The 27,505-nt window shown below is 33.8% G+C and overlaps 1 protein-coding gene across 3 annotated transcripts in view; it reads left to right on the top strand.

Moving 5' to 3' along the window:
- Window positions 1–27,505, top strand: part of CSMD3 (CUB and Sushi multiple domains 3) — a 1,218,611-nt gene that overhangs the window by 541,916 nt on the left and 649,190 nt on the right. For all 3 annotated transcript variants that reach the window (XM_055287089.2, XM_055287087.2, XM_055287086.2), the window contains one exon: window positions 24,138–24,259. In XM_055287089.2, coding sequence (XP_055143064.1) covers window positions 24,138–24,259 — 122 coding nt within the window. The remainder of the gene's footprint in view (window positions 1–24,137; window positions 24,260–27,505) is intronic.

The raw sequence follows: 27,505 nt of genomic DNA, 5'->3' as shown, positions 1-27,505 counted from the left end.
GTAAAGAATTCTACAACACAAGATAGCAAGAACATATTTTGAGCAAACAACTGATCTAGCCTCCTTCAGACTTTAAAAATTTGCTCCTTTTCTTTTGAGAAAAAGAAAAAAAAAGAAAAAGACAGAAGAAACATTTCAAAAAGCAAAAAAGAAAAATGACAACATTTATGTTTGATATGTCATTAAATGAATACATATGAGTTACACATGTACAGATAAAATGTCAAACAATTTTTTTACTAAGAAATTTGGTTTCAGAGCTTCAGAGACAAATTTCTATGATATTTATATTAAAGGTTTATTTAAAGTTACTCTTAATGTTTATCCTAAATCAACATCAGAAAAAAACAAACAAGTAAAACCACAGAATCCTGATATTTTGAATATATGGAAGTCACATCTTTTGGATTGGCTAATATAGAATATTTAGTATTTAATAAATGTAAAAGAGGTGATTTCTCTAAAAATATTTAGGAACATGTATTTCAATGCCTTAAGGTAGTCATATAGTAGTGACCTCTTAGCAGAAAAGATTCATCACTGACCTGTATTTCCTAGGGTAACTCGACAGCCCAGACATAATGAAACTCTGTCTTCCTAGGATGTTGAACAGATAGTGAGCTCTTCATTGTTAGATGTGCTTACAAGTAAGAAATGTGTTCCTCCAATCATACGATCATAAAGGAACATTGAGAATGCCAATCTCTTTCTTGACATAATTTGTACAACTAAATAGATATGGAGACTACACAAACTATTGAGAAGAAAGCAGTAAACAAGCAAACAAGCAAAAACCCAGCATCATTGTCATTAATTGTGGTTATACAGCAAACTTTTATTACACAGTGCTTTTTAAAGCTTAGACTCTGGCCTCAGAGAGGGTTTGAATCTCATATCCACAAAAGAACATGAAGTCAGGAGTAGTTTTAGTATGGAGGAATTACATATATTTCAAGAGCTTGACAACTTTTTCAGTGGCAAGTCTTATAGCGTTACCTTAAATATTTCATGATATTTTACTTTGTGATTGGCATTAGTTCATCAACTATATTAGCATATAATTCATCATATATATATATATATGTGCACATATATATGCACATATATATATATACTGGCTATTTGTGTGTATATATATATATATATATATATATATATATATATATTTAGCCAAATCTATGAATATTGCAGCTCAATCTTTTTTAGAAGGCTCCTCTGCTTCACCTCCACCTAGTCAGTACTGTCATTCTGCTACTTGGCATCTCAGATCTCCCAGTTTGATCTTAATCAGGACATTTCCTATGACTATCAACCACTCAGTAAATACTTACTGATTGCTTACAGGATAAACCAAGGACCAGTCAGGAATAAGATGTGGTAATTGTCCTCAAGAGGCTCACAGTATACCAAGGAAGAAAAGACAGTAGAAGTAAGATATTTGTACATAATAAGATAGCTTTTAGAGATAAACAAAATGGGAACACAGGGGAGGGACCCTTAGAGTGGACTGGGATTGGGTCTCTCAGGGACAGCTTTCCAGAGGCATAACTAATAAAATCCTCAAATACTAGTAGGAATTAGATAAATGATAAGAAGGTTCTGGAAAAAAAGGTATTTAATTTACGCTAACAACATTTTTATTTCTTTCTTGAGTGTAAAAACAATCATCTATTATAGCTTTAATATGATCACTTCCCACTGCAATGGAAGCTGAAGTTTATACTTGATTCCCATAATTCTCTTTCACCCAAACTTTTTGGTAAAGTACGTAGGAAAAAGAAACAAAGGAGATAAGCAAAAATTAAAGAGATTAGGTAGAAAAAAGAAGATATCTCCCTAAATTAGTGGCTTTTAATGGGAAAGGGGCTGGATTCAGACAGCTGGGAAACATTTGGCAATGTCTGGGAACAAGTTTGATTATCACAACTCCCCCCCAGTTGTGGGGGAAAGGATGTGCCACTGGCATCTGGTGGGTAGAAGACAGGAATGTTGCTAGCATTCTGCAATGCACAAGACATCTCTCTATAACAAAACAATTATCTAATCCAAAATGTCAGTAGTGTGGAGGCCGAAAAACGCTACATGAATCTGATAATTGAGAAATCTGCATAAACACAAACAAGGCTATCTAGTATTTATAGTCTGCTGAGAGTCATAGAAGAAGCAAAAGTAGGAAGTTCACTATTTTTTATCACTCACATAGGTTGATACTAATGGGTTAGTTGACTATTTATAAAACTGAGAGTGGTGCTCTCACATACTGCAATTATTGTATTTTGCTCCGAGAATAAGGTTAGTACATTGTTTGAAAAGATAGGGTAAGGAGATAACTTGGCATCTTGAATAGCTCAGTGCAGTTTATATTTCTTGACTTCTAAAGCACTGTTTTATTGTGTCCAGGTTAAAACACCCTGTGGCATATTTTTAAGATTTTAACTATAGTCTTGAAAAGGAATCTGTGAGAATTTTAACTACAAAGATACTTACTGGTGATGCAGACAGATTTAACCAAGGGCTCTTTGGCATACTATTATTACCTTAGAGACTTCAGCCTGTTTAGTGTCTGGCCCCAAACATTGCCAGCTCAGAAACTCGTGCTCAGACTTGTTCCACGTTGGTTTTATTAAGGTACTGATTTTCTATACTAAACTCACATACGAAAAAAGTGACAATTGGCAAAATATTAATTTGCATTGAAGAAGGAGACTAAACAGACATATGAAATAATTACAATATCCTGGAAGAGAAAAGGGCATTATTTAAAAAACATGTATAAAACTGATGAAAATCCAATAAAGACTGGTATAGCAGTATACTAAGGGTAATTTCTTAGTTTTGACAAATGTACCATGATTTTGTAAGAGATGTTAACATTCAAGGGAACTGGGTTAAGAGAATATGGGAACTCTCTGTACAATTTTTACAACTTTTCTGTGACTCTAAAATTATTACAAAAACAATTCTAAAAATTAGTATTGAGGAAGAGAATAAAATTAATAAGTTGGCAAGTGATTTTTATTTTTTAAATTATTTGTTAGAAAAACACTACCTATTTGTAAATTAGAAGCACTGGGCAACCCGCTAGGTTCCCCTTCCACACTGGGGAAGCGTTGTTCTTTTGCTCTTTGCAATAAATCTTGCTGCTGCTCAAAAAAAAAAAAAAAAAAAAAAAAAAGAAGAAGCACTAAAATGGTTTACTGCCATCATGTACCTCAAATATCAGTTTGCAATTATGTTTTCTAGCTTTCTTACTCCATTGAAATAATAACCTACTTATTTTAATTTCACATCAAAAAGAATATATGAATCAGACATTACAAACCACGGTTTATATTCCAGAAGTAGCTCATATTTGGCTATTATAAGTTGATATATTTTAAATCATTTGTCAATATTTGAAAATTGAAGATTTCATGTAAACATCCAAATTCTCAGTTTCTCTTTGAAAAATTGGAAGATCGGGCAAAACTTGGCCTGGGGTTCAGATATGTGTGAACATTTTAAGCAAAAGTGTGCTCCTTTATCCTGGACATATGCTTGCCAGATGGCCACATAACCCCTCCCTTTTATTCACCACTCCCTTCGCATTTACCAGGTGGGCCAACTGTGTGCTTTTCAGAATGCAGCATCTGATTTTGACATTTATATTTCACTTCTCAATCTTAAATATGAGCTTTTGTGTAATTTTTCTTATTTAGAATTTTGAGAGATCTGATTCAGCTAATTTGCCTGTCAACGTATTAGGATAAAGAAATTATTTCTTGGAGTTCCTGTTATGAAAACTCTTTAGCCTGTTTATGGGCATCAAAAGTTTCTTAAGTGTCGTTCAACTTGTTTCAGTGTGGCAGATAAAGGATGGATTCATTTTCTTTTGCCATCCAGTGTCTGCATAATTTAGGACAAATGTATTTGTTCAATGTAAACCGAACAGTGTCTGAGACAAATCCCAATTAATTTAGAGGTTTATTTTGCCAAGATTGAGGATGTGCCCAAGAAAATGAGACACAAGCCACAGTTAGGATCTGTGGCTCACACGCTTTCCAAAGGGGATCTTGAGATCTTCAATAAATAAAGGGAAAAGAGTGGGAAGGAGGGGAAAAGGGGAAAGCAAAGAAAGTAGAGTAGATAGTGAAATAAGTGGACACATTCCTATGAGGCTTTAATCAGCTTTCACAGAATCCACGTGCAAAGGAAGGTGGTAGGGAAACAGTCATTTATGCATTGTCATGCTCAGTAAATCTGCATTTTTCTCAAGGGTGGGCAAGGGGTGATTTCTAGTCTTATCTTTGTCTCTTACCTGCAAAGAGAAGCTGTTAATTTACATTGTCGGGGTGAACGAAGCTACCTGGAGAGACATGTGGTCTTCTATCTTGTTGCTGGTTAGTAACAAAAGGAAAGGCAGATTTTTGCTTCACTCAGTTTCCAAGCTTAATTTTTCCTTTTGACATAAAGACTCTGGGGTTCTGAGATTTTCTTGTCCTTTCACATCTGTATAGCTCTGAATGATAGTTTTATGCTAAGACTTCCCTATTTCCGATTTCTTTTTGATTTTCAGAACTTTTTCTTAGATTGATACAATTATACCATTCTATCTACCAGTCTCCCAGAAAAAGCAATGAGTAAAATAAACTCAATTAGGGATCAGGGACCTTGACAGTTGACATTCTGTACAATATTATGTTTGTTCCTGGAATTAATCAATAATATTTTTAAAAAATATTATTGTTTTGCATAGAGAAATAGACTATGCTGTAAATAAGTGTTTCTCATATCCTAGGATTCACTGACCCAATTCCTAGCAGTAGTCTCCTAATCGGAAGAATTTGTTCTTTTTTCTCTTTCCTTTATTTCCCTTTATAAAAGTCTTGAATGCCACTTTAGGGGAATATTCTACCTGTTGTTAAGCAGGAAAAAGTTTCTAATGAAACCTCATTATTTTGGGAAACGGTTGGCTATTATGCTGCCTTCATATCACCAAGGATTCATTAAGCCCTTTAGTATAAATAAAAAGATTGGAGTGCAGAAAATAGTAAATCTACCTAAAAAGAACCTGCTTCGAGGTACTTTAAAAATTGCTTAGCAGCATCATTTTCATACCAAGGGCTACAACCTGTTCACAATAATTCTTAACAATTCATAGAAACATATTTATAGGATTGTAAGAAAATATTAACACTTTGGTTGTTAGACACATTTGAAAGAAATGCAATTTAATGTCTTTAAAAAATGCTGTTTGTTCCAGATTTTTAACATGCTTTGTCTTTACCGTGCCTTAAATTATCTGGTATTAATGAGCCTTTAATTCATTTAAAAATGAAAAACAGTACTTTCTAATACAACTCCTCAAGACGTGCTAAGTCCCCAAATATACACCCTCAGGACACCCCATACTTTCATTTTGTAGTAGTTGTTTCATGATTATATAATTAACTTGCTTGGGTTGTTTCATGTTTGTCTCTCTCCCTGCAACATGACGTGCATGAAGGAGGGCCTGGTTCACAACTGTGTGATTATTCTCATAGATTTGAGTGCATCATAGTTCTTTAATATATAGTGTAGGTTGAATGAATGACTGAATATATACATAAATGAATAAATGTCTCTGCATTTAAGCTAAATGGATATTTCAAACCATGTTGTACATAATAAATATATACAATTGTATTTGTCACATAAATATGTAGAAAGTGAAAACAGCTACATTTTTAAGGATTTTATGGTATGTGGGAAAAGTTATAAGACTGGACTTCCTTTAATCTTGTATATAGGCTTACCATATTACCATATTACTCTTTAAATTCATCTGTTTATGGCAGCTGGATCGATCTACTTAAAGCTAGACATAGGTAAATCAAGTGCCTTTTGGATATCCACCAAGTATCCCCCCTTAGCTTGACAAAAAAAACAAAAATCCAACAACTGTAGTAGACTATCATATAAGAACCCCCTTGAATAGGCATTTATTTACATCCCAGCACCATCAAAAGAATCGCCCCAAATCCCAATGACCTCAGATGTTCTGGGAATTCCAGAGTCTTTCTGTATTCAATGTGCTGTTTAGTGTGTCTTTCCCCCTGCCTAGAAGTCCATTTTGAATTTCTGTTCTAAGTTTATGCATCCTGACTTTTCAAGATTCATTTCTGACATCACCACCAGGATGCCTTCTCGAAAATAAGGGTAGCGAAAATGTCTATTCTTTTATGGTTCCATAACTCCTAATTACTTTTATCTTAGTACTTATAATCTATTATTACAAGGGCCTGTTTGTATCCATTTAAGACTGCAAGCTCCTTAAGGGTAGGATCCCACCTTATTCTTTTTGCATTGAAACATTCTAAGTCGATGTTTAGTGTTGAATAACTATCTCCATAAAATAATTGTAACAGATCATCAATATTCATTTGATTTTTTTCTAGAAAGAAAGATTGTCTAGAATTACAAGTGATAACCAAATTATTCTGAGGTACTTTTCTGATAAGTTGCCTTTTTATTGCATTTAATTTAAGCATTAAATTGTTAACTTAAGCCTTTTTAAAATTATATTTTGGTATATTTAATTTTCTTATTATACTTTAAGTTCTGGGATACATATGCAGAATGTGCAGGTTTGTTACATAGGAATACACGTGCCATGGTGGTTTGCTGCAACCATCAACCCACCATCAACATCATTAGATATTTCTCCTAATGTTATCCCTCCCCTAACTCTCCACCCCCCAACAGGCCCAGGTGTGTGATGTTCCCCTCCCTGTATCCATGTGTTCTCATTGTTCAACTCCCACTTATGAGTGAGAACATATGGTGTTTGGTTTTCCGTTCCTGTGTTAGTTTGCTGCCAATGATGGTTTCCAGCTTCACTGATGTCCCAGCTATCAGGGGAACCAGCACCCAATATTTCAACGTAGGTTCTTTTCTATTTTCCCTAAGTGTCAACTGGTCTGAGAAATAGAGAAAGAGTACAAAAGAGAGAAATTTTAAAGCTGGGTGTCCGGGGGAGGCATCACATATCAGCAGGTTCCGTGATGCCCCCCAGGCTGCAAAACCAGCAAGTTTTTATTATGGATTTCAAAAGGGAGGGAGTGTACGAATAGGGTGTGGGTCACAGAGATCACACGCTTCAAAGGCAATAAAATATCACAAGGCAGAAGGTCAGAGCGAGATCACAAGTTCTGGGTGAAACCAGAATTGCTAATGAAGGTCCGTGTCCCGCTGGGCACACATAGTCATTGATAAACATCTTAGCAGGAAACAGGGTTCAAGAGCAGAGAACCGGTCTGACTAGAATTTACTAGGCTGGAATTTCCTAATCCTAGCAAGCCTGGGGGCGCTTCAGGAGACTGGGGCATGTTTCATCCCTTATCTGCAACTGCATAAGGCAGACACTCCTAGAGCGGCCATTTTAGAGGCTTCCTCCTGGAAATGCATTCTTTTCCCAGGGCTGTTAATTATTAATATTCCTTACTGGGGAAAGAATTCAGCAATATTTCTCTTACCCATTTTGGGCAATAGGAGAAATATGGCTCTGTCCTGCCTGGCTCCCAGGCAGTCAGACCTAATGGTTATCTCCCTTGTTCCCTGAACATTGCTGTTATCCTGTTCTTCTTTCAAGATGCCCAGATTTCATATTGTTCAAACACATGCTTTATGAACAATTTGTGCAGTTAATGCAATCATCACATGGTCCTGAGGTGACATACATCCTCAGCTGACAAAGATAACCAGATTAAGAGATTAAAGACAGGCATAGGAAATTATAAGAGTATTAATTTGGGGAACTAATAAATGTCCATGAAATCTTCACAGTTTCTGTTCTGCCATGGCTTCAGCAGGTCCCTCCATTTGGGATCCCCAACTTCCTGCAACACCCAGCAAAGGACATGAACTCATTCTTTTTTATGGCTGTATAGTATTCCATGGTGTATATGTGCCACATTTTCTTTATCTAGTCTATCATTGACGGACATTTGGATTGGTTCCAAGTCTTTGCTGTTGTAAACAGTGCTGCAATAAACATACATGTGCATGTGTCTTCATAGTGGAATGATTTATAATCTCTTGGGTATATACCCAGTAATGAGATTGCTGGGTCAAATGGTATCTCTGGTTCTAGATACTTGAGGAATCACCACACTGTCTTCCACAATGGTTGAACTAATTTACACTCCCACCAACAGTGTAAAAGCATTCCTATTTCTCCACATCCTCTCCAGCATCTGTTGTTTCCTGACTTTTTATGATTGCCGTTCTAACTGACATGAGATGGTATATCATTGTGGTTTTGATTTGCATTTTCCTAATGACAAGTGATGATGAGCTTTTTTCAATATGTTTGTTGGCCGCATACATGTCTTCTTTTGAGAAGTGACTGTTCATATCCTTCACTCAATTTTTGATGAGGTTGTTTGTTTTTTCTTGTAAATTTGTTTAAGTTCCTTGTAGATTCTGTATATTAGACCTTTGTCAGATGGATACATTGCAAAAATTTTCTCCCATTCTGTAGGTTGCCTGTTCACTCGGATGATAGTTTCTTTTGCTGTGCAGAAGCTCTTTAGTTTAATTAGATCCCATTTGTCAATTTTGGCTTTTGTTGAAATTGCTTTTGGTGTTTACTCGTGAAGTCTTTGTCCATACCTATGTCCTGAATAGTATTGCCTAGGTTTTCATCTAGGGTTTTTATGGTTTTAGGTCTTATGTTTAAGTCTATAACCCACCTTGAGTTAATTTTTGTATAAGGTGTAAGGAATGGGTCCAGTTTCTCTTTTCTGCGTGTGGCTAGCCAGTTTCCCCAACACCATTTGTTAAATAAGGAATTCTTTCCCTATTGCTTATTTTTGTCTGGTTTGTCAGAGATCAGATGGTTGTAGATGTGTGATGTTATTTCTGAGGACTCTGTTCTGTTCCATTGGTCTATATATCTGTTTTGGTACCAGTACCATGCTGTTTTGGTTACTGTCACCTTGTAGTATACTAGTTTGAAGTCAGGTAGTGTGATGCCTCCAGCTTTGTTCTTTTTGCTGAGGATTATCTTGGCTATGTGGACTCTTTTGATTCCATATGAAATTTAAGATCAGACATGGTGGCTTATGCCTGTAATCCCAGCACTTTGGGAGGCTGAGGCAAGCAGATCACCTGAGGTCAGGAGTTCGAGACCAGCCTGGCTAACATGGTGAAACCCTGTTTCTACTAAAAATACAAAAAATTAGCCAGGTGTGGTGGCTGAGTAGTAATTCCAGCTACTCAGGAGGCTGAGTCTAGAGAATCACTTGAACCTGAGTGGCAGAGGTTGCAGTGAGCCGATATCACACCATTGCGCTCCAGCTTGGGCAACAAGAGTGAAACTACATCTCAAATAAAAAATAAAAAAAAAGAAAGAAATTTAAAGTAGTTTTTTTTTAATTCTGTGAAGAAAGTCAATGGTAGTTTGATGGGTACAGCACTGAATCTATAAATTACTTTGGGCAGTATGGCCATTTTCACAATATTGATTCTTCCTATCCATGAGGATGGAATGTTTTTCCATTTGTTTGTGTCTTCTCTTATTTCCTTGAGCAGTGGTTTGTAGTTCTCCTTGAAGAGATCCTTCACATCCCTTGTAAGTTGTATTCCTAGGTATTTTATTTTATTTGTAGCAATTGTGAATGGGAGTTCACTTATGATTTGGCTCTCTGTTTGTCTATTATTGGTACATAGGAACGCTTGTGATTTTTCCATATTGATTTTGTATCCTGAGATTTTTCCGAAGTTGCTTATCAGCTTAAAGAGTTTTTGGGCTGAGACAATGGGGTTTTCTAAATATACAATCATGTCATCTGCAAACAGAGACAATTTGACTTTCTCTCTTCCCATTTGAATACTCTTTATTTCTTTCTCTTGCCTGATTGCCCTGGCCAGAATTTCCAATACTATGTTGAATACAAGTAGTGAGAGAGGGTATCCTTGTCTTGTGCTGGTTTTCAAAGGGAATGCTTCCAGCATACCTAGTTTATTGAGAGTTTTTAGCATGAAGGGCTGTTGAATTTTATCAAAGGCCTTTTGTGCATCTATTGAGATAATCATGTGGTTTTTGTCATTAGTTCTGTTTATGTGATGGATTATGATTATTGATTTGCACATATTGAACCAGCCTTGCATCCCAAGGATGAAGATGACTTGATCATGGTGGATAAGCTTTTTGATACACTGCTGGATTTGGTTTGCCAGTATTTTATTGAGAATTTTCACATCAATCTTCATCAGGGATATTAGCCTGAAATGTTCTTTTTTTGTTGTGTCTCTGCCAGGTTTTGGTATCAGGGTGATGCTGGCCTCATAAAAGAGTTAGGAAGGAGTCCCTCTTTTTCTCTTGCTTGGAATAGTTTTAGAAGGAATGGTACCAGTTCCTCTTTGTACCTCTGATAGAGTTAATCTTTTGTAGAATTTGTTGTCTGAGGTTTTTGTCTGGCTTCTTCACTACACATCACCTTCTTAGTCAGATCATCTTCTTACTTCTTTCTGTTCTTATTTCTCATCTCTCTTCCACACTCCTTCCCTCCTGGATGACCTTGAGAACACTAGGCTTTCTATATAAATTGTGCATAATAATTTATGTCATTCTATCTCACCTCTTAATCTGTCTTATTTTCTTACTGGGAAAAATAGGCTAGTTTGCATTTGTTTTTATTTTTATGAAAAGCATAATAAATAAGTAATTCACATGATTTATTTTTATTGCTGACTTAATACCATGTATCTGTTCATCCTTAACACTAATGGGATGATTCAGTGAAACAAGGAGCAAAGGGAGGCAGAGCTGTAGATAAACATGACTTTCTTAGCTAAGTTAAATTTTAAACAACAAAGAACTAGAAAAAAATGAATTTGCTTACCTTTTTTTTTGCCTTGAAAAATCTGTACATTATAGTTCTCATCTTTAATAGGAATTGCATTTGCTGCATTTTAATCAAATTTATCTGATTCTGTGCAGTCTGCTTCTTGCTGATTTTAATTCTTTTCCTTTCACAGCATCTTTTTTTCTGTTTTCGAGTTCCCTGCTTTGGGTGAATTTCATTATTAGTCTACATTTATTTGCTTTCTTTTAGTGAAGACATGGATTAGACTCCCATTCTTATGCAGATGACACTCAGATGTATTTGAAGATTAGTCCTAATTGTAGCTCCACTTTTGACCGTTTATTAGTTTCTCACGAAGATGTAGAGACTGGAACGTTCAGTTAAATGTTATTAAACTGAACTACTTATTGATAGTTCCAGATGCTGATTTAAATAGGTTTTATCATTCACCTTCAGATACTTGTGTTTGTATATTTCACGACCAACTGTCAAGAATCTGAGAATTCTAATTGATTCAGAGAACAGTGTCTATTCCTGTTATCTATAGTTTAATAACAGGTCTTTGATAGTTAGGTCAATAATTCAGTATTTTTCCAGTGGATTATATCGTACACTATATTTTAAAATTAAAGGAAAATAAGAATAAAATGAATTCTGACACATGAAAAATGTTGCACATTTATATACTTTACTTAAATCTTTATTTTTGTGGTTAAATTGTTATGGAGGAAACTACAGCGTAGGATTTCATTTCACCATAACATAGTAAACATAAATCTGGGTATAACTTTCCTTCCCATACACTATTAAGAGATTTCCTCCCAAAAAGGAAGAGAAAGTATGTTTGAACATAATCGTTGAAAGTATACACCAAATATTGTGTAGAAAGACTAAAATCTTGACACACAACACAAAACTGTCTCTTATTTAATGGAGATTTTTTTTCTGTGTGAAATAACTTGTTATGGGGTTGTTTGCACTTTCTTTCCTTTCTTTTTAAATTCACTTTTTCTCTACAATTGCTATGTACGTCCATGAAAACAACAGCGCTCTAACTTCTAGTGCTGGTCTTCTCACTTTTCCTATTTTTCCATTTCCCTTTTTTATAATATATTTCTTCCAAGTTTTAACCATTTTTTACAGCATATCTTTTATGATTTTCATTGAAAATTAAGCCTCAAACGCTTTTCAATTGTTGGATATTTTCTTTCTTCCTAGGTTACTAATTTATTAGAAGTATTTGGAAAACATTTTTTACAACTTTGGAAATACTTATTTTCCGTTCAAGTTAATATAGGCTTTGTATCTTCTATAATTTCTGATAAATTATTTACTATCCCGAGCCATTTCATTTTCTCACAGTCAATATTTCATCAGAACATTGTTTTACATTCAAAGAGTATACATCTGCCAACTTGGGGATGCTTTTCCTTAGCACATCCCTAAAGCATTTCAACTCAACCATCTTTAATAGTAATAATTATGTATTCATTTTAAAAGATGAGATCCTATCAAATGTTACCATGGAAATGGACACCTTGTACCTTGATTTGGCTAAAATCAGTTTGTTCTTCATTTCTACATGAGCTTCAGGAGAAAAATTCCGAAATTGCTGGGGAGTGGTGGGGGGAGATGGAAATAAAATATGTAAGTAAAACAATTCCTTTTCTCCATCAGTTCCTAAGAATAGCCTTTTGTAATCTATTACTTACTCCCATTGCATCTTGTAAAACCAGCTTTATCTACTAGTTTAGTATTTCTTTTTTTTTCTAGAATATAATCTCTCTAGGGCAATGACCTTGATTGTCTTATTGATCTTTCCACCTCCGCCCAGCATAATGTTTCAAACAGAATATGCATTAATTTAATATCTGTGTGATTCGTGATTTTTCAGAATAAAAACTGTCCAGCACTCAGCCTTCACAAATGAATTAAAAACATATTATCTAATAGTCATTTTGTTTGGTGAAATTTTTTATCTCATTATTTTTACTTTTTAAAAATAGCCATTCTGGGCCGGGCGCGGTGGCTCACGCCTGTAATCCCAGCACTTTGGGAGGCTGAGGCAGGTAGATCACCAGGTCAGGAGATCGAGACCATCCTGGCTAACATGGTGAAACCCTGTCTCTACTAAAAAAAAATGCAAAAAATTATCCAGGTGTGGTAGCAGGCACCTGTAGTTCCAGCTACTCAGGAAGCTGAGGCAGGAAAATGGCATGAATCTGGGAGGTGGAGCTTGCAGTGAGCCGAGATCGGGCCACTGCACTCCAGCCTGGGCAACAGTGAAAGACCCCATCTCAAAAAAAAAAAAAAATAGCCATTCTGACTGACGTGAGATGGTGTCTTATTGTGGTTTTCATTTGCAATTCTCTAATGATTAGTGACGTTGAGTTTTCTTTTTTTCATATGATTGTTGGCCTCCATGATGCAAGTTTTCCCATGTAAATGTTTGCCACATGTACCCTGAACCTAAAATAAAGGTTTATAAATAAATAATTGAAAAGGCAAATAATTGATTTAATATTTTTCTAAACAATTTTTTAAAAATTATTTTAAGTTCTGGGATACATGTGCAGAGCGTGCAGGTTTGTTACATAGTTATACATGTGCCATGGTGGTTTGCTGCACCTGTCAACCTGTCATCCAGATTTTAAGCCCTGCATACATTAGGTATTTGTCCTAATGCTCTCCCTCCCCTTGTCCCCCATCCCAACAGGCCCCAGTGTGCAATGTTCCCCTCCCTGTGTCCATGTGTTCTCATTGTTCAAATTCCACTTATGAGTGAAAACATGTGGTGTTTGATTTTCTGTTTCTGTGTTAGTTTGCTGAGAATTATGGCTTCCAGCTTCATCCATGTCCCTGCAAAGGACAAGAACTCATTCCTTTTTATGGCTGCATAGTATTCCATGGTGTATATTTGCAACATTTTCTTTATCCAGTCTATCTTTGATGGGCATTTGGGTTGGTTCCAAGTCTTTGCTATTGCAAATGGTGCTGCAATAAACATACCTGTGCATATGTCTTTATGGTAGAATGATTTATAATCCTTTGGGTATATACCCAGTAATGGGATTGCTGAGTCAAATGGTATTTCATTCTAGATCCTTGAGGAAACACCACACTCCAAACAAAGTTTTAACTATGAGATTGTATTTGTTTTCATACCTGGAAATAACATTTGATCAATAAATAATAAAAACATTAATTTTATTTTGGGGTCATATATTCCTGTGATATAACTGCTTGCTCTCAGTTTATGACATAGATATAGAGTTTTCAGTGCTAGATGCTTATTGAAGTTCACACGATTATAATATGTCTAATCCTCTCATTCAACCAACAGAATTTTTCTCATAAACACAGATAATGTGCTTATGTCAGTAGGTTGGAATACAAAATAAATTCACATTTTAAAATTTAATAGCTAAGCACACTGTCACTGCTCTGTCATTTTCCTCTTCTGGTGTTCACTCAGTCCCAGGAGCCAGATTTTTTCCTCCATGAGAGAAAATAAATAATTAAAATGAATCCACCAAAATCCCCACTCTCTCCTCCTATCAATATCATGATAATAGACTCACTTGTTTATTTTTCCTTTTGTTGCCTTTGCTTTTGGTGTCATATTCAAAAAATCATTGCCAAGATGAATGCCAAGGAGATTTTTTTTCCTGTTTTCTTCTAGGACCTTTATGGATTCATATCCTACATTTAGGTCTTCAATCCATTTCAAGCTAATTTTTGTATAAGGTATAAGACAAGGGTCCAATTTCATTATTTTGCAAGTGGATATTCAATTTTCTCAACACCACTTGTTGAAGAGACTATTCTCTCCCCCATTTTGTATTTTTGGTGACCCTGTCACAGATTAGTTGACTATATATTTGTGGGTTTACTGCTGGACTTTCTATTCTGTTTCATTATCTATCTGTCTGTTTTTATGCCAGTACCATACTGTTATGATTACTGTAGCTTTGTATATACAGTCATGTGTAACATATACAATCTTGGTCCCATAAAATTATAATGAAGCTGAAAAATTTATATCACCTAGTGACACTGTAGCCATTGTCACATCATAATACAACACATTACTCATGTGTTTTTGGTGATACTGGTATAAACAAACCAACTGCTGTCCCAGTCACATAAAAGTATGGCACATACAATTATGTACACTACACAATATTTTACTATGATAATAAACAACTATGTTAGTAGTTTAAGTATTTACTACACCATACTTTTTATCATTGTTTTGGAGTGTACTCTTTCTGCTTAAAAAAAAAGTGTACTTTTTTAGCAGTAAAACAGCCTTAGACAGGTCTTTCAGGAGGTATTCTAGGAGAAGGCACTGTCATCATAGAAAATGACAGCGCCATGTGTATTATTACTCCTGAAGATCTGTCCGTGGGACAAGATGTGGAGGTCAAAGACAGTGCTACTGATGATCCTGACCCTGTGTAGACCTAGGCTAATGTGTGTGTGTGTGTGTGTCTTAGTTTTAAATAAATTATAAAGCGTAAAACAAAAAGTAAAAATAGAAAAAAAGCATATAGAATAAGCATATGAAGAAATAAAATAATGATGTATGGCTGTGCAATGTGTTTGCATTTTAAGCTAAGTATTGTTACAAGATTGAAAAGTTTAAAAAATTGTGGAGTTTATAAGGTAAAAAAGTTACAGTAAGCTAAGGTTAATTCACTATTTAAGTAACAATTTTTAAAAAACAACTTATAGTTGTATTTATAAAGTCTGCATTAGTGTATGGTAACACCTTGGGCCTTCACATTCACTCCTCACTCTCTGACTCACCTCGAGCAACTTCCAATCCTGCAAACTCTATTCATGGTAAGTGCCCCTAGACAGGTGTATCATTTTTAATTTTTTTGTATGATATTTTTACCTTTTCTTTGTTTAGATATGGTTAGATACATAAATATCATTGTGTTCTAATTGTCTACATTTTATTGCATACAGTGTATCCATCAGAGTAACATGCTGAAAAGGTATGTAGCTTAGGAGCAATAGGCTATACCATGCTGTAGTAGGCTACACTATATAGATTTGTGTAGTAAGCACACTCTATGTTTAATAATGACAAAATTGCCTCACAACACATTTCTCACAATGTATCTCCATCATTAAGCAACGCATAAACGAAGTTTGAAATCAGGGAGTGTGATGCCCCCAACTCTGTTCTTTCTCAAGATTGTTTTGGCTATTTGAGGGGAACGATATGCCATGATAGAAACTCAAACTATCAGCCTTGTTGCAAAGAATGAATGGCAAGAATAAAATTCAAATACCAACGATGATGGTTGAGCAAAGAAAGATTAGAAAGGTACCTGAAACATGTGAGTAGCACTTGCCTTGGCCTACCTCTATGAAGTCAGGGATAGTTCCCTTTTCTTGCTGAGATATAGTCACGCCATTTCTCTCAACATCCAAATATCACTGGCTGCCGAAAGTTGTCCATCTTTAGGTACCAACATTTATCCATTTCCAGTGATTTCATATTTGCTCCCAAGAATATTTATTGTCTTGCCTGACACAGCCCAATGAGAAACATTTAAATAAGTAAGTCCTTCGTTGGTACATCTCTCTTCGTCTGGGCTATCCTGACTTGCACTTCACAAGATTTGAGCTGTACGTACTCACTCATTGTTACATAGTTACATCTTATTAGAATATCTAATTTTCCAAAGTACAAGTTAGAGTTTCTAGAAGCAATAGAAACTATTAAGTAAAAAATAATATGGCCTATTTTGTCTATCACATCATGTGCAGCAGAAAATTTATAGTTTATGCCGTTGTCAATACCAAGTTACTTTCAGAGAATATCAAGTTAGTCTGTGACACTATGAATATTTATCCTTATGCTTGGCTAATAAACAAAGAAGCCACTGTAAAGATAGATAGAAATGGAATTACTTCTACTAGGGGCAAGACTACAATACTTAACTCTCAGGTGAACAACCACAAAAAGGGAAATGCTGCAAATACATTTGAATTAAACTTGATTCTTCTAGCGGATTCATTATTTTCCATGTCACATATGTCAGCAAACAGTTTAAATAATAATAAAAACATTACTCTGATATAGTAAAGGCCTCAATGGGCAAGAATATAACTTTCAGGCTCTATCAACTTCATTGCATCTCTTGGGAAAGCCATTCAGAGCACACAGATAACTGCATGATATAATCATATTATCATATTAGGCTTATCAGAGCTTATGGGTGACATGGTACAACTAACTAAGTTTACAAGTTAAAAAAAACTGAGATCTAGGTGATTTGAATTTGCTCAAGTGGAAACATGAAGATGCAGGGATAGTTGAAGATTTGAAGATACAAGAACTACAAACTTCATCCTAAAGATGAAAAATGAACCACAAACTTCATACTAATAACTCCTTTAATGACATATGCTATCATACTCCTCGTAACAGCAACAAAATATTCCTTACCAGAAATCTTTCAACAACCCTAATACATAGCCTTAGAATAGCAGGCAGTAGGACGTGCTTGTTCACACAATGTTAATGAATCCTTTGTGGATTAATTACCACATTCTACATTCACCAAAAGGTAGAAGCTTGAATTGCTACCAAAGCCCAAAGGGGAAAAAAATTGGAAGACATAAATGATAAACAAAACCAAATCTTTGTTGTGACTCTAAGTGTTTTAATCATTTGCTCACTCATTCATTCATTGAGTGTCTTCTATGTGGCATGCACAATTTTATGTGCTGGAGATTCCATGATAAACAAAACCAAGTTCTTGCTTTCATCAATGTGACATTCTAATGAGGAAAACAGACAGTAAACAATTGTCTGTGTATGTGTGTGTGTGTGTGTGTGTGTGTGTGTGTGGTATATAAAGGTAATACTTAAGAAACTAAAGTTTAGAGATATTAATCAGAATAGGCCTTGTATGGAATACTGTTTGAGTAGAAACTTATGCCAGGTGAGAAAAATAGAAAGTGCTAGGGTCTTAAAAGTGTGAACATTTTCACTGTGTTTAAGGAATTACAAGTAAGTGAGTGGAAAGAGCTTTACAGAATTTACAAATTCTAAGAATCTGTTTGAGTAAGATTACAAAAGTCCTTCAATATTATTTTAAAAATCATGACGGAAAAATTCAAGAAGGAAAATTCCAGGAGAGAGCGAAAACGGTACTTCAGGGCACCCAGAGACAACTATAGACAGATCTCAGTTGATATATTCTGTGCAAAAAAAGAATCCTTAACCTGTGAATCATGTCCTTACTCAATCAAAAAATAAAATGTCAGCTTGTCTTACTTGTGTAGTTGAAACACTGTATCTGGCACAAATCTAAATGCCTGAAGGTTACAGTTAAAGCTAAACATACTTCACTGTACTTAACCTTATTCCTAGGCATTTTCCAAAGCGTGGTTAACTGTATGTGTTTTACCTGAGGGAAAAATAGGAATACATTGGTAGACAAGCTAGGAATAAATCTTTTGCCTTCTGCTTCTGTACTTCTATCGATGTTAGCAGTATTTTGCAATGTCTCTGCAGGTATTGGTTCATTTTATTCCACAAACAGGACTGTAAAATGTATAAGGTAGCCCTTTTTAATCTTCCTTTATAAAAACACAGGTGGCATGTGAATGAAATAAGCAAAATATTTTATAAAATATCAACTGTGTCTAAAGCACTAAAAGTTAAGATAATCATAAATATAGGAAATGTATAAATATTAGCTAACCTATTAGTTCATTATAAACTGCTCAAATCAGGATGTTAGCATTTTTATTATAATAAGCTGTCCCATTCAGAACGTGCCCTATCTTTCCATTTCTACAAGTTTTATTTAATGCCCTTTCGTTGTTTTTTTTTAGTAGTTACCTTTGTAAGACTTCTGTCTTATACATCTTTTGCTAAATATGTTTTTCAAAATTATATATAATTCCTGCTGCTTGTATAAATTGGATCTTTCCATTTGAATTGCTAACTATTTTTGTTATAAAAGAAACCTATAAAGCCGGGCACGGTGGCTCACACCTGTAATCCCAGCACTTTGGGAGGCCGAGGCAGGCTGATCACTTGAGATCAGGAGTTCAAGACTAGCCTGGCCAACATGGTGAAACCTCATCTCTACTAAAAATACAAAAAAATGAACCGAGCATGGGGATGGGCACCTGTAATTCCAGATACTTGGGAGGCTGAGGCAGGAGAATCGCTTGAACCTGGGAGGTGGAGGTTGCAATGAGCCGAGATCGTGCCACTGCACTTCAGCCTGGGTAACAGAGTGAGACTCCTTCTAAAACAACAACAATAACAACAACAACAAAAAACAACAAAAAAGAAACCTATACATTTTTATATGAATTATATATTTTAAAACCAAAATATAGGACTCTTGAAAATAATACAGCATATTGTGTTAGATAAATTATTATATCTCTTGAATGTAAGACAGAAAAATTATATTGCATGTAAATAATGATGTGTTTCTTATTCAAATTATGTAACTCTTCAAATTTTTTTATTTTTTTGCTTTGCCTGGAACCTCTAAGACAATATTGAATGGTATCACTAGTGTAGGGATCCCCATTTTGTTCTAATCTTTAATGACCAAAGTTGTCATATTCAATTTATAACCCAATACTTGCTTTGATTTCATACATTCATTGGTTTATTTACAAGGTTTTTTTCTTTTTCTACTATTTCTATTTTTCTGAGACCGTAAGCATGGAATTCTTATATACTAAGAAATTTCAGCCGAATTTCTCAAATGTATTACTTTACTGTAGTCCATTTACTGTAATCACATTTATTTATTTCCTTTGTGTTACTAAAGTCTCAATTGAAGAGGAGAATTTGTGTCAAAATAATGTATGAACTCAATACAATTTAATACAGATACCAATCTCCTTTACTTTGACAAATAGACACAACTAAACTTTGTGGAAAAATAAATAATAATGGATAATAAAGAAAATTATGAAATTGAATAAGAATGGGAAGATGTGTGTCATCTATGTAAAAAATGATTAAAACAGTATGGTACTGGCAGAAGAATAATCATAGATCAGTAGGCCAATATGAAGAAAAAGGCTCAGATACATATATGAGTTTCTTATACATTTATGTACGGTCTATATAAATATAATATAAATGGTATTTTTAGTTCAGGACAAATAATATAGAATTTACTATAAATGCTCTTTTACCTTGCCCCATATGAAACCAATTTGTAGATGAAGTTTAATTATAATATAATAAAACTATTAAAGAATGAGAAATAAAGGTTGTATTTCAATCTTAGATTTGAAGAAAATATTTCTTGAGTAAGATATAAAATACAAGATCTAAAACAAGACACTGACAGATTTACACATATTTTTATGCATACAGAGAAAAGTTAATTCAAAGCAAAGTCGAAAACAACAAAAGTCTGTAAGAAAATATTTGTAGCACATATAAAAGGGTTAATATTAGTAACACACAGGAAGTTTCTATAAATCAGCAAGAAAAAAATTGAAATGAGGAAAAGTGTACAAAGAGAAAAGTCAGAGCAAAAAATAGAGACAACAATAAAGACTTCTGTTAAAGCATACTAAAAATGTAGAGAAAGAATTGAAAATTAAAACAGTGACATTCCTGACAGAATGACAAAAGCATAATGATTGATACTATCATTTTGGCGACAGCCTGGGAAAGTGTTCTCCTTTTAATATTATTTTTGGGAGTATACTGAACAAACTTTTGGAGAGTAATTTAGGCACATTTATCAAATTTTTAAATGCTCACATATTGTAACTAATTAATATTTCTTCTAAGAATTAATCCTACAATAAGAACACAAGTATAAAGCACAAATACAATGGAATTGAAGAGAAAAATTACTCATTGTTGTAAGCCACTGAGATTTTGCAGTTTGGCTTTCCATAATAATGAATTTGTTTTTATTTTTTCAACTATAAAACATAATACATAAATGTACCAAGATCTTCACTGTATTTGTGTTGCTATGTGGGAACTGCTGCAACTCTGTTCAAATAGCAGGTCTGTTCTACATGTCTTCTTATTTCCCACTGCAGGATTAAGGAAACCTCCTAATTATCATGTGCTATTCTCATAGTGGAAGCCTGTCAAAAACATCCAATAGTTCTATCAGCTTCTGTTTGTACTGTTAAATCTGCAAATGAAAAAAACCTATATGTACTGACCTAGAGCAGTCGTCATGATATATGCAAAAAAAGTCTTCAGACTAATATTATAGAATTAGCTATGTTTGTTAAAACACACAAATGCATTAAGAAAACAAGAAATATGCAAAAACTCATAGTGCCACAAAACAAAAATGTCTGTAGATACACAACTTGTTAAGTGGTTACTGTCAGGTTTGGATGGAAGCAGATAAGCAGACCAAAATATTTACAGGTGATTGTTACTTGCCATTTTATAAATGCTTTTGCCTTATTTTTATAGAAAAAGAAAATCATTTTCTTAGAAGGCAGTTTTTCACTGTGAAACATATTTATGAAGATTCTTCATCAGCATGAAGGGAGCACTATTATGTAGTTAATTTAAGAGCTGTGCGAAAGAACTTGGATATTTGTTTCTTTAGCAAACATACCTACATCATGAAAGCCATTGTACTATGAGTTAACAAAGATGATAAACAAGGCCTTGACTTCAAAAGATTCTAAGTGTGTATATAGTTTAGAAAACAAAGGATGCCAGAGAATTACGAAGTATTAAGTACCACTCAGAGAATGAGTATATTCAATCAGAAAGCTATAGCCACTACAAACCAATTGCTTTGTGATTGCTATAAATTTCTCATTTCTATAAAGTTCTTGGAGTCTTTCAGGCTGCATTCCCTATCAGGCCACTAGCACCTAAACACTTGTATAAATGTGCTGTTCAAATAATGTGCTATGAAATGTACAATCCATTACAGAACCCTTAGTGGAAGAATTAGAAACCCTGCTTATGGAAAGAAGTGGCACATCACCTTGGCTTTGTTTAAGTAAATAGAATATCTGCAAGTAAATGTAAGAAGGAATAATATTCTAGACCTAGAAAACAGCATGAAAAATATAGAAAATTATAAAGAGTATGGTAAATTCAAAGAAGAACAAGTTGTCTGTTCCGGCACAAGTAAAGTGTATGACTATGTAGAATGGCAGGTCATTGTACTAGAAAATAAATTTAGGTCCTCATAGGAATAATTTTATATTCTCTATTAGGAATTTGTACTTTATTCCATCGGAAATAGATACCAAGCTTTCATGCAGTTAGATAATGTAATTAAATCTGTGTTTTAGAAAGATAAATATAGTATCAGTGAGGAGGATGTAATAGAGAAGTTGAAGTCTAGAAAAGGGGTTAAGTAGCTATTATCAGTACAAGAAAAATGAGGAAGAAGCACTGGACACTGGGAAGAGACGAAATGAAGCAAAACAGAGATGTTTCCACAGAGGAAAACAGAATAGACCTTGAGGAGTATATATTATGCAAGGCGAGGATCTGGATAGTCTATTCAAGAAATATTTAATTGAAAGTGCTTCCTCAAAGCATCTAATGGAATGTCCAGCGGACAGAAAATTAATCTAGAAATCAGGAGAGATGCCAAAGCTGGTGATGTAGATTTGAGAGCTATCAACACAGAAATGTCCTTTCCAGTCATAGAAGTGAATTAGTTTAACTATTCAGAGAAACCATTGAACAAATAGAAAAGAGGAGATTAAATCAATTTAGAATTATGCTACTTAAGGGTCAGATGGGAAAAATAAAACCAGAACAAATAATATGGTAGAGCAGAACTATTTAAAACATACATGCAAATAATCAGGAGAGCTTAATACTATGTAAGGGAAGGCAGAGAATTTCAAACAAAGCTTATCAATATTATCAATACTTTGCATTACTGCTGAGATATCAAATATGTGGAAAAATGAAGAGATACTATATTTAGCAATTATGAGTTCATTGCTGGCTTTGAAAAAGCAATTTAAACACTGAAATGAGAATGAGAATCAGACTGAAATATTTTGAAGAGTGAAAAGGGAGAGAAAAATGGAGTGGAGAGCATAGAATACTTACAAGAAGTTAAGTAGTAAATGGGGAAAAAAGACTGAATTGCAAATAATGGTAAGGGAAGAAAAATACAATTTATTATTTTTTCTATACAAAATAATATGATTTTATTGGTTAAAATATAGAAATTATACACACACACTCACAAGATAATTAAAAGTACTTTAACTATTAAATCAACACAAGATATAACCATCAAGTTGCAGGAAAGTTGTCTGAAATAGATTTATGCTATAAAGAGAAGAAACTAATAAAGAAATCCACATGTAACATACAAGAAAGACACACTTTTAGTGATGTAAAAAACAAGACTTGAGTCAGAAGACCTGGGCCGAAATTCTGACTACTATATACTAGAAGCGTGACTTTGACCATGTCAAGCAAACTTTTAGGAGGTCCATAAACTGATTTTCAAAGTGGTGATGGTGATAACTATGTACAGATTTAAGTGCATATGAAAATATACATTTAACTGTTCATCATTTAAATATACAACAGATTATTTTTGACAGATTAGAAAATGATAATATGGGCAAGATTTGATAGAATGGGGCAAAGAAATCAAAATCAAAAGCAGTGGCATCCAGAAATTTGTGGTGGTCAAGAAGCAAGTTAAGAAACAGAAACAGTATGGTCACTAGCTCATTTATTAAGTAGAAGAAAGATGGGTTAGAAAACTGAGAAAACGCTACAGCTTTCAACTTTTGTGGGAATTCATTACAATTACTTAAATGTAACTGCTTTTTTTTTTAGTTTGAGTTCTTTAATTCATAGTTATAAGTACAGAAAGAGAAGTTTTTCTATTGAAGGTTCTCAACTGCACTACTGTGAGTCCTAGGGTACTTAATAAACACAAATAAAAACACTTTTTAGATCGCTTCATTAACCCAAGGCTCTGTTTCACTCTCTTTGTGTATTTTTGTTAACACAATATTGGGTAAATACACCTTTCTCTAATTAAACATACCTATTTAAAGTCAGAGAACAATTTATCATGCCTCAAATTTCTATTCATAACTAGTTTTCCATTAATGCTGAAAATATCGAGCTTATGAATCCCAGGGTCTTAAAAACGCTGTATTTTGATAAGTGACGTTAGAATACCATAATATATATTTCAATGTGGTTATAATCGTGTCATTTTGAATGTAAAGTCTATTTTCAAGATATTTTATTGTTGTAATTTTACATGTGACATATGTTCATCTTTTAAAATGCAATTTCTCTTTTAGTGAAAACGTGTGGCTCTAATCTTCAAGGACCAAGTGGTACCTTTACATCTCCCAACTTTCCATTCCAGTATGACAGCAATGCACAATGCGTCTGGGTCATCACAGCAGTGAATACAAATAAGGTAAGAGAACACCATCTGTGATTAAAAAAAAAGTCATAGTCATAAAGACAAAGGCAAAGAAATAATACGGAACATGCAGTATGGAAAATTTATAACTCAAGTAGGATTTTGGCAATATTCCCTACTTACCCGTTTATAAACCCAGTTTATACGAGAAATTTGGGAAAAAATAAAAATAATACAATTCTACTCCAAGCTACTAACATATAAACCAAAAGGTTAAAATTATAAATGAATGCCTTCCGAGATACATTTTTGAAGGTTGTAAGTGTATCCTTTTTAAAAGGAATCATGAATAGTGGCTGTTTTTGTATCTTCTCTGTTTGACACATCATTCAGGTCAATCCTGTTTTTATAAATAGCTGCCTCTAATTTCAATGTTTCTCTATTGCTATATATCACATAGCTATTTATTTGAAATAGTTGGTTTAATGTGCTCTGCACTAATAAAGAATTTATATTTTGGATATTTCAAAAAGTTGAATTGCCTTTCTATTTGATTCTAATATGAGTAACACATCTAAATATGTATGTGCCACTATACCTCAAGAAAAATTATAACACAACGAATGTAAACGCAGCTGAAAATTTTGCTGGTTTTTCTTTCCTGCTCTTGCTATCCTGCTTCTGTTTGTAAGATGTGATTTTACAGCAATAGAGAGGACCTAAATAGGAAAAAATCATCATTTCTCTCTAATCTTCAAATTATGTGATAACTTCTTTGGGCTAGATTTTAAAAAGTTTGGTGGTAGAACTCATGAAATTGGGCCAGATTGTGTTTCATATACCGATGTGTAATTTTCAGATAACTGTTATTTAACCTCTCTGATGTTGTTTCTTTATCTATGACATGTGAATAATAAAGACATGTATTTTATAGTATCATAAGAAATATGTAAGATAATGCAAACACAGTTGTTAGTAAAGCTAATAAGGCCTTGAAATACATTATTAATTCATTGTTATTAAAGTATGTATTGCCTCCCGGGAATTTTTGTGATCACTTGTCAAGTTCTTGAAACCTAATTCTAAGATCAGCAGAGTTGGTTTAAAACTCAACCAAGGGACTATTAGATTTGTCTCGCAGAAGAGCCCTGATTTATAAATCAGAAGAACTAGATCAGAAACCTGCTCTGCCCCAAATTATCTCTACAAACTTGTGTAAATTTCTAAATCAAAGCCCTCAGTTGCATGAAGGAAATCATGTTATCCACCTAACCTGTGTCGTCAGTTCTATTCAATGCAACAAATATTTATTGATTTATTTCTCTGTGCAAATTATTGGTTGTTGAGAAAAAAAAACATGAAGTGCTTGGAAAACTGACATTTGTTGAACACTTCGCATGCTGTACACTATTCTCAGCAGTTTTTTTCTTGCACTTTTTATGAATTATTTAATCCTTGTAAGACTCTCATGAGGGAGATACTTTTATTGTCTGCATTTAAGCAAACCTATAAATAACTTGTCAAAGATCACATAGTTAGCAAAGGTCAGAGGTGTGTACTTTACGAGATATGTGTAGGTACAAAGACTTATCTCACAGTAAGCTATAAGTATCTTTTTCCAAGATAGATATGAAGCAAATTCATTATAAAGTATGGAATAAACACATTTAATTAATCTTGCATTGAGATGGAGATATTGTTTTGTCTTTGCAATTACATGTAATTGTCATCGACATGTGGTATTATCTCATGTTCTATAAGATGTTTGCTTTGCTAACTTTAAATCATTATTATTATGGAATTACCTGAAGTTTCAGAGGTTGTCACATTTCTATTTGTTTATATTACCTAATTTACTCAAATTTATTTCTCCTTTTTCTCCAAAAACAATGCAAATTATTTTCTTAGGAGGACATAATACTTTCAGTTCTTTGCTATTTTTATTAATAAATGTAGACAATTAATTTTGATCTGTTAGGTTAACTCTTTTTTAAGATGTCTTACAGAAATTGGTTTACAAGAATTATTCATCATGAGCCACAATAAGGATTATATTTTACCTTGTGACCTAGTTCAAACACGCAGACACACACACACACACACACCACAGTTTCACACATATAAAACATTTTCCATTACATGAATGCACTCCTGTATTTTCCATTGTAGTCGACTATAATCTGTTTATTATTAAAATATTGATTATGCCCCACTAAATTAATTTCATGATGCACTAACAGTTTATAACACATAGTTTTAAAAACACTGTTATAAGTATTCACTTTCATAGATTACTCCTTGGAACCCTTTTCAGAAGGAAATTGTTGGTATAAATCATAAGCACACAGCTATACTAGTTGGCATACATCCCAATTAGCCAAGGTGATTAATACCTCTACATTTATAATTTGTTCAGTAATTATTGTTCATGTTTTTCTGTAAATTTGGGCAATTATGGTGTTCTAAATGTACTAAAACAGTACATGGTTGATGGAAAAAGTAACCTGAGATTTAAAATTTGATGAAATTAATTAATCAAATTTCAATCTAGGCTGTCACTCTCACTATGAGAGCCCAGCCACAGTCTCTTTTTCATAGATTCGAGGTCATAATACCATATCATAAGGTTGTACAGACAAGAACATGTGAAATTCCTGATATAAAGCAAGTTCACCTTAAATGACACCTATTTTTATTGCCAAATGCTGCCATCTCCTCAAGAAACATACTTCCTTCCTGTTATTTACTGGACTTAACATGTATTAATGCAAAATTATCATTACATATAATTTTCTTCTATATTTCATTATATGGTTGAATAATTTATAGGGGACTGTCTTATTCTAAAACATTAAACATTAAATTATTATTACTAATCAGTTTACAGACATTGCAATTAAGTTCACAGGAAATAAAATGTAATAACAGCATTATAATCTAAACTAATATACATTTTTGATGTTCATTTATGCCCCTTCCACAAGCTTCTGTAAGGGAATGTTTCCTTTAATTACGGCATTTGAGTGATGAAAATAATTGAGGGTTTCTTCATAACAGCAAGTTAAAATATTAGATTAGTACTTTAAATGTACCTAGTCTTTGAATTAATTGTTCTTCTTGCATTAAGGTACACATTCAGCATTAGCTCCATGTGTGAAATGAAGACTGAAAACATACCTGAATCTGTTTGTTCTTCTTTATCACTTTGCCTCTTATACTTGTTTTTCCAAGTTTCAAAAGATAATCATATATTACTTCTCCAACTGGAATAAAAATATGTTACATTGCTTAAGTGTAAAT

The sequence above is a fragment of the Symphalangus syndactylus genome, chromosome 7 (assembly GCF_028878055.3).
Source record: "Symphalangus syndactylus isolate Jambi chromosome 7, NHGRI_mSymSyn1-v2.1_pri, whole genome shotgun sequence".
In the NCBI taxonomy this organism is placed as follows: domain Eukaryota; kingdom Metazoa; phylum Chordata; class Mammalia; order Primates; family Hylobatidae; genus Symphalangus; species Symphalangus syndactylus.
The sequence above is the reverse complement of the archived record's forward strand: the minus strand, read 5'-3'. Positions and strand labels throughout refer to the sequence as shown.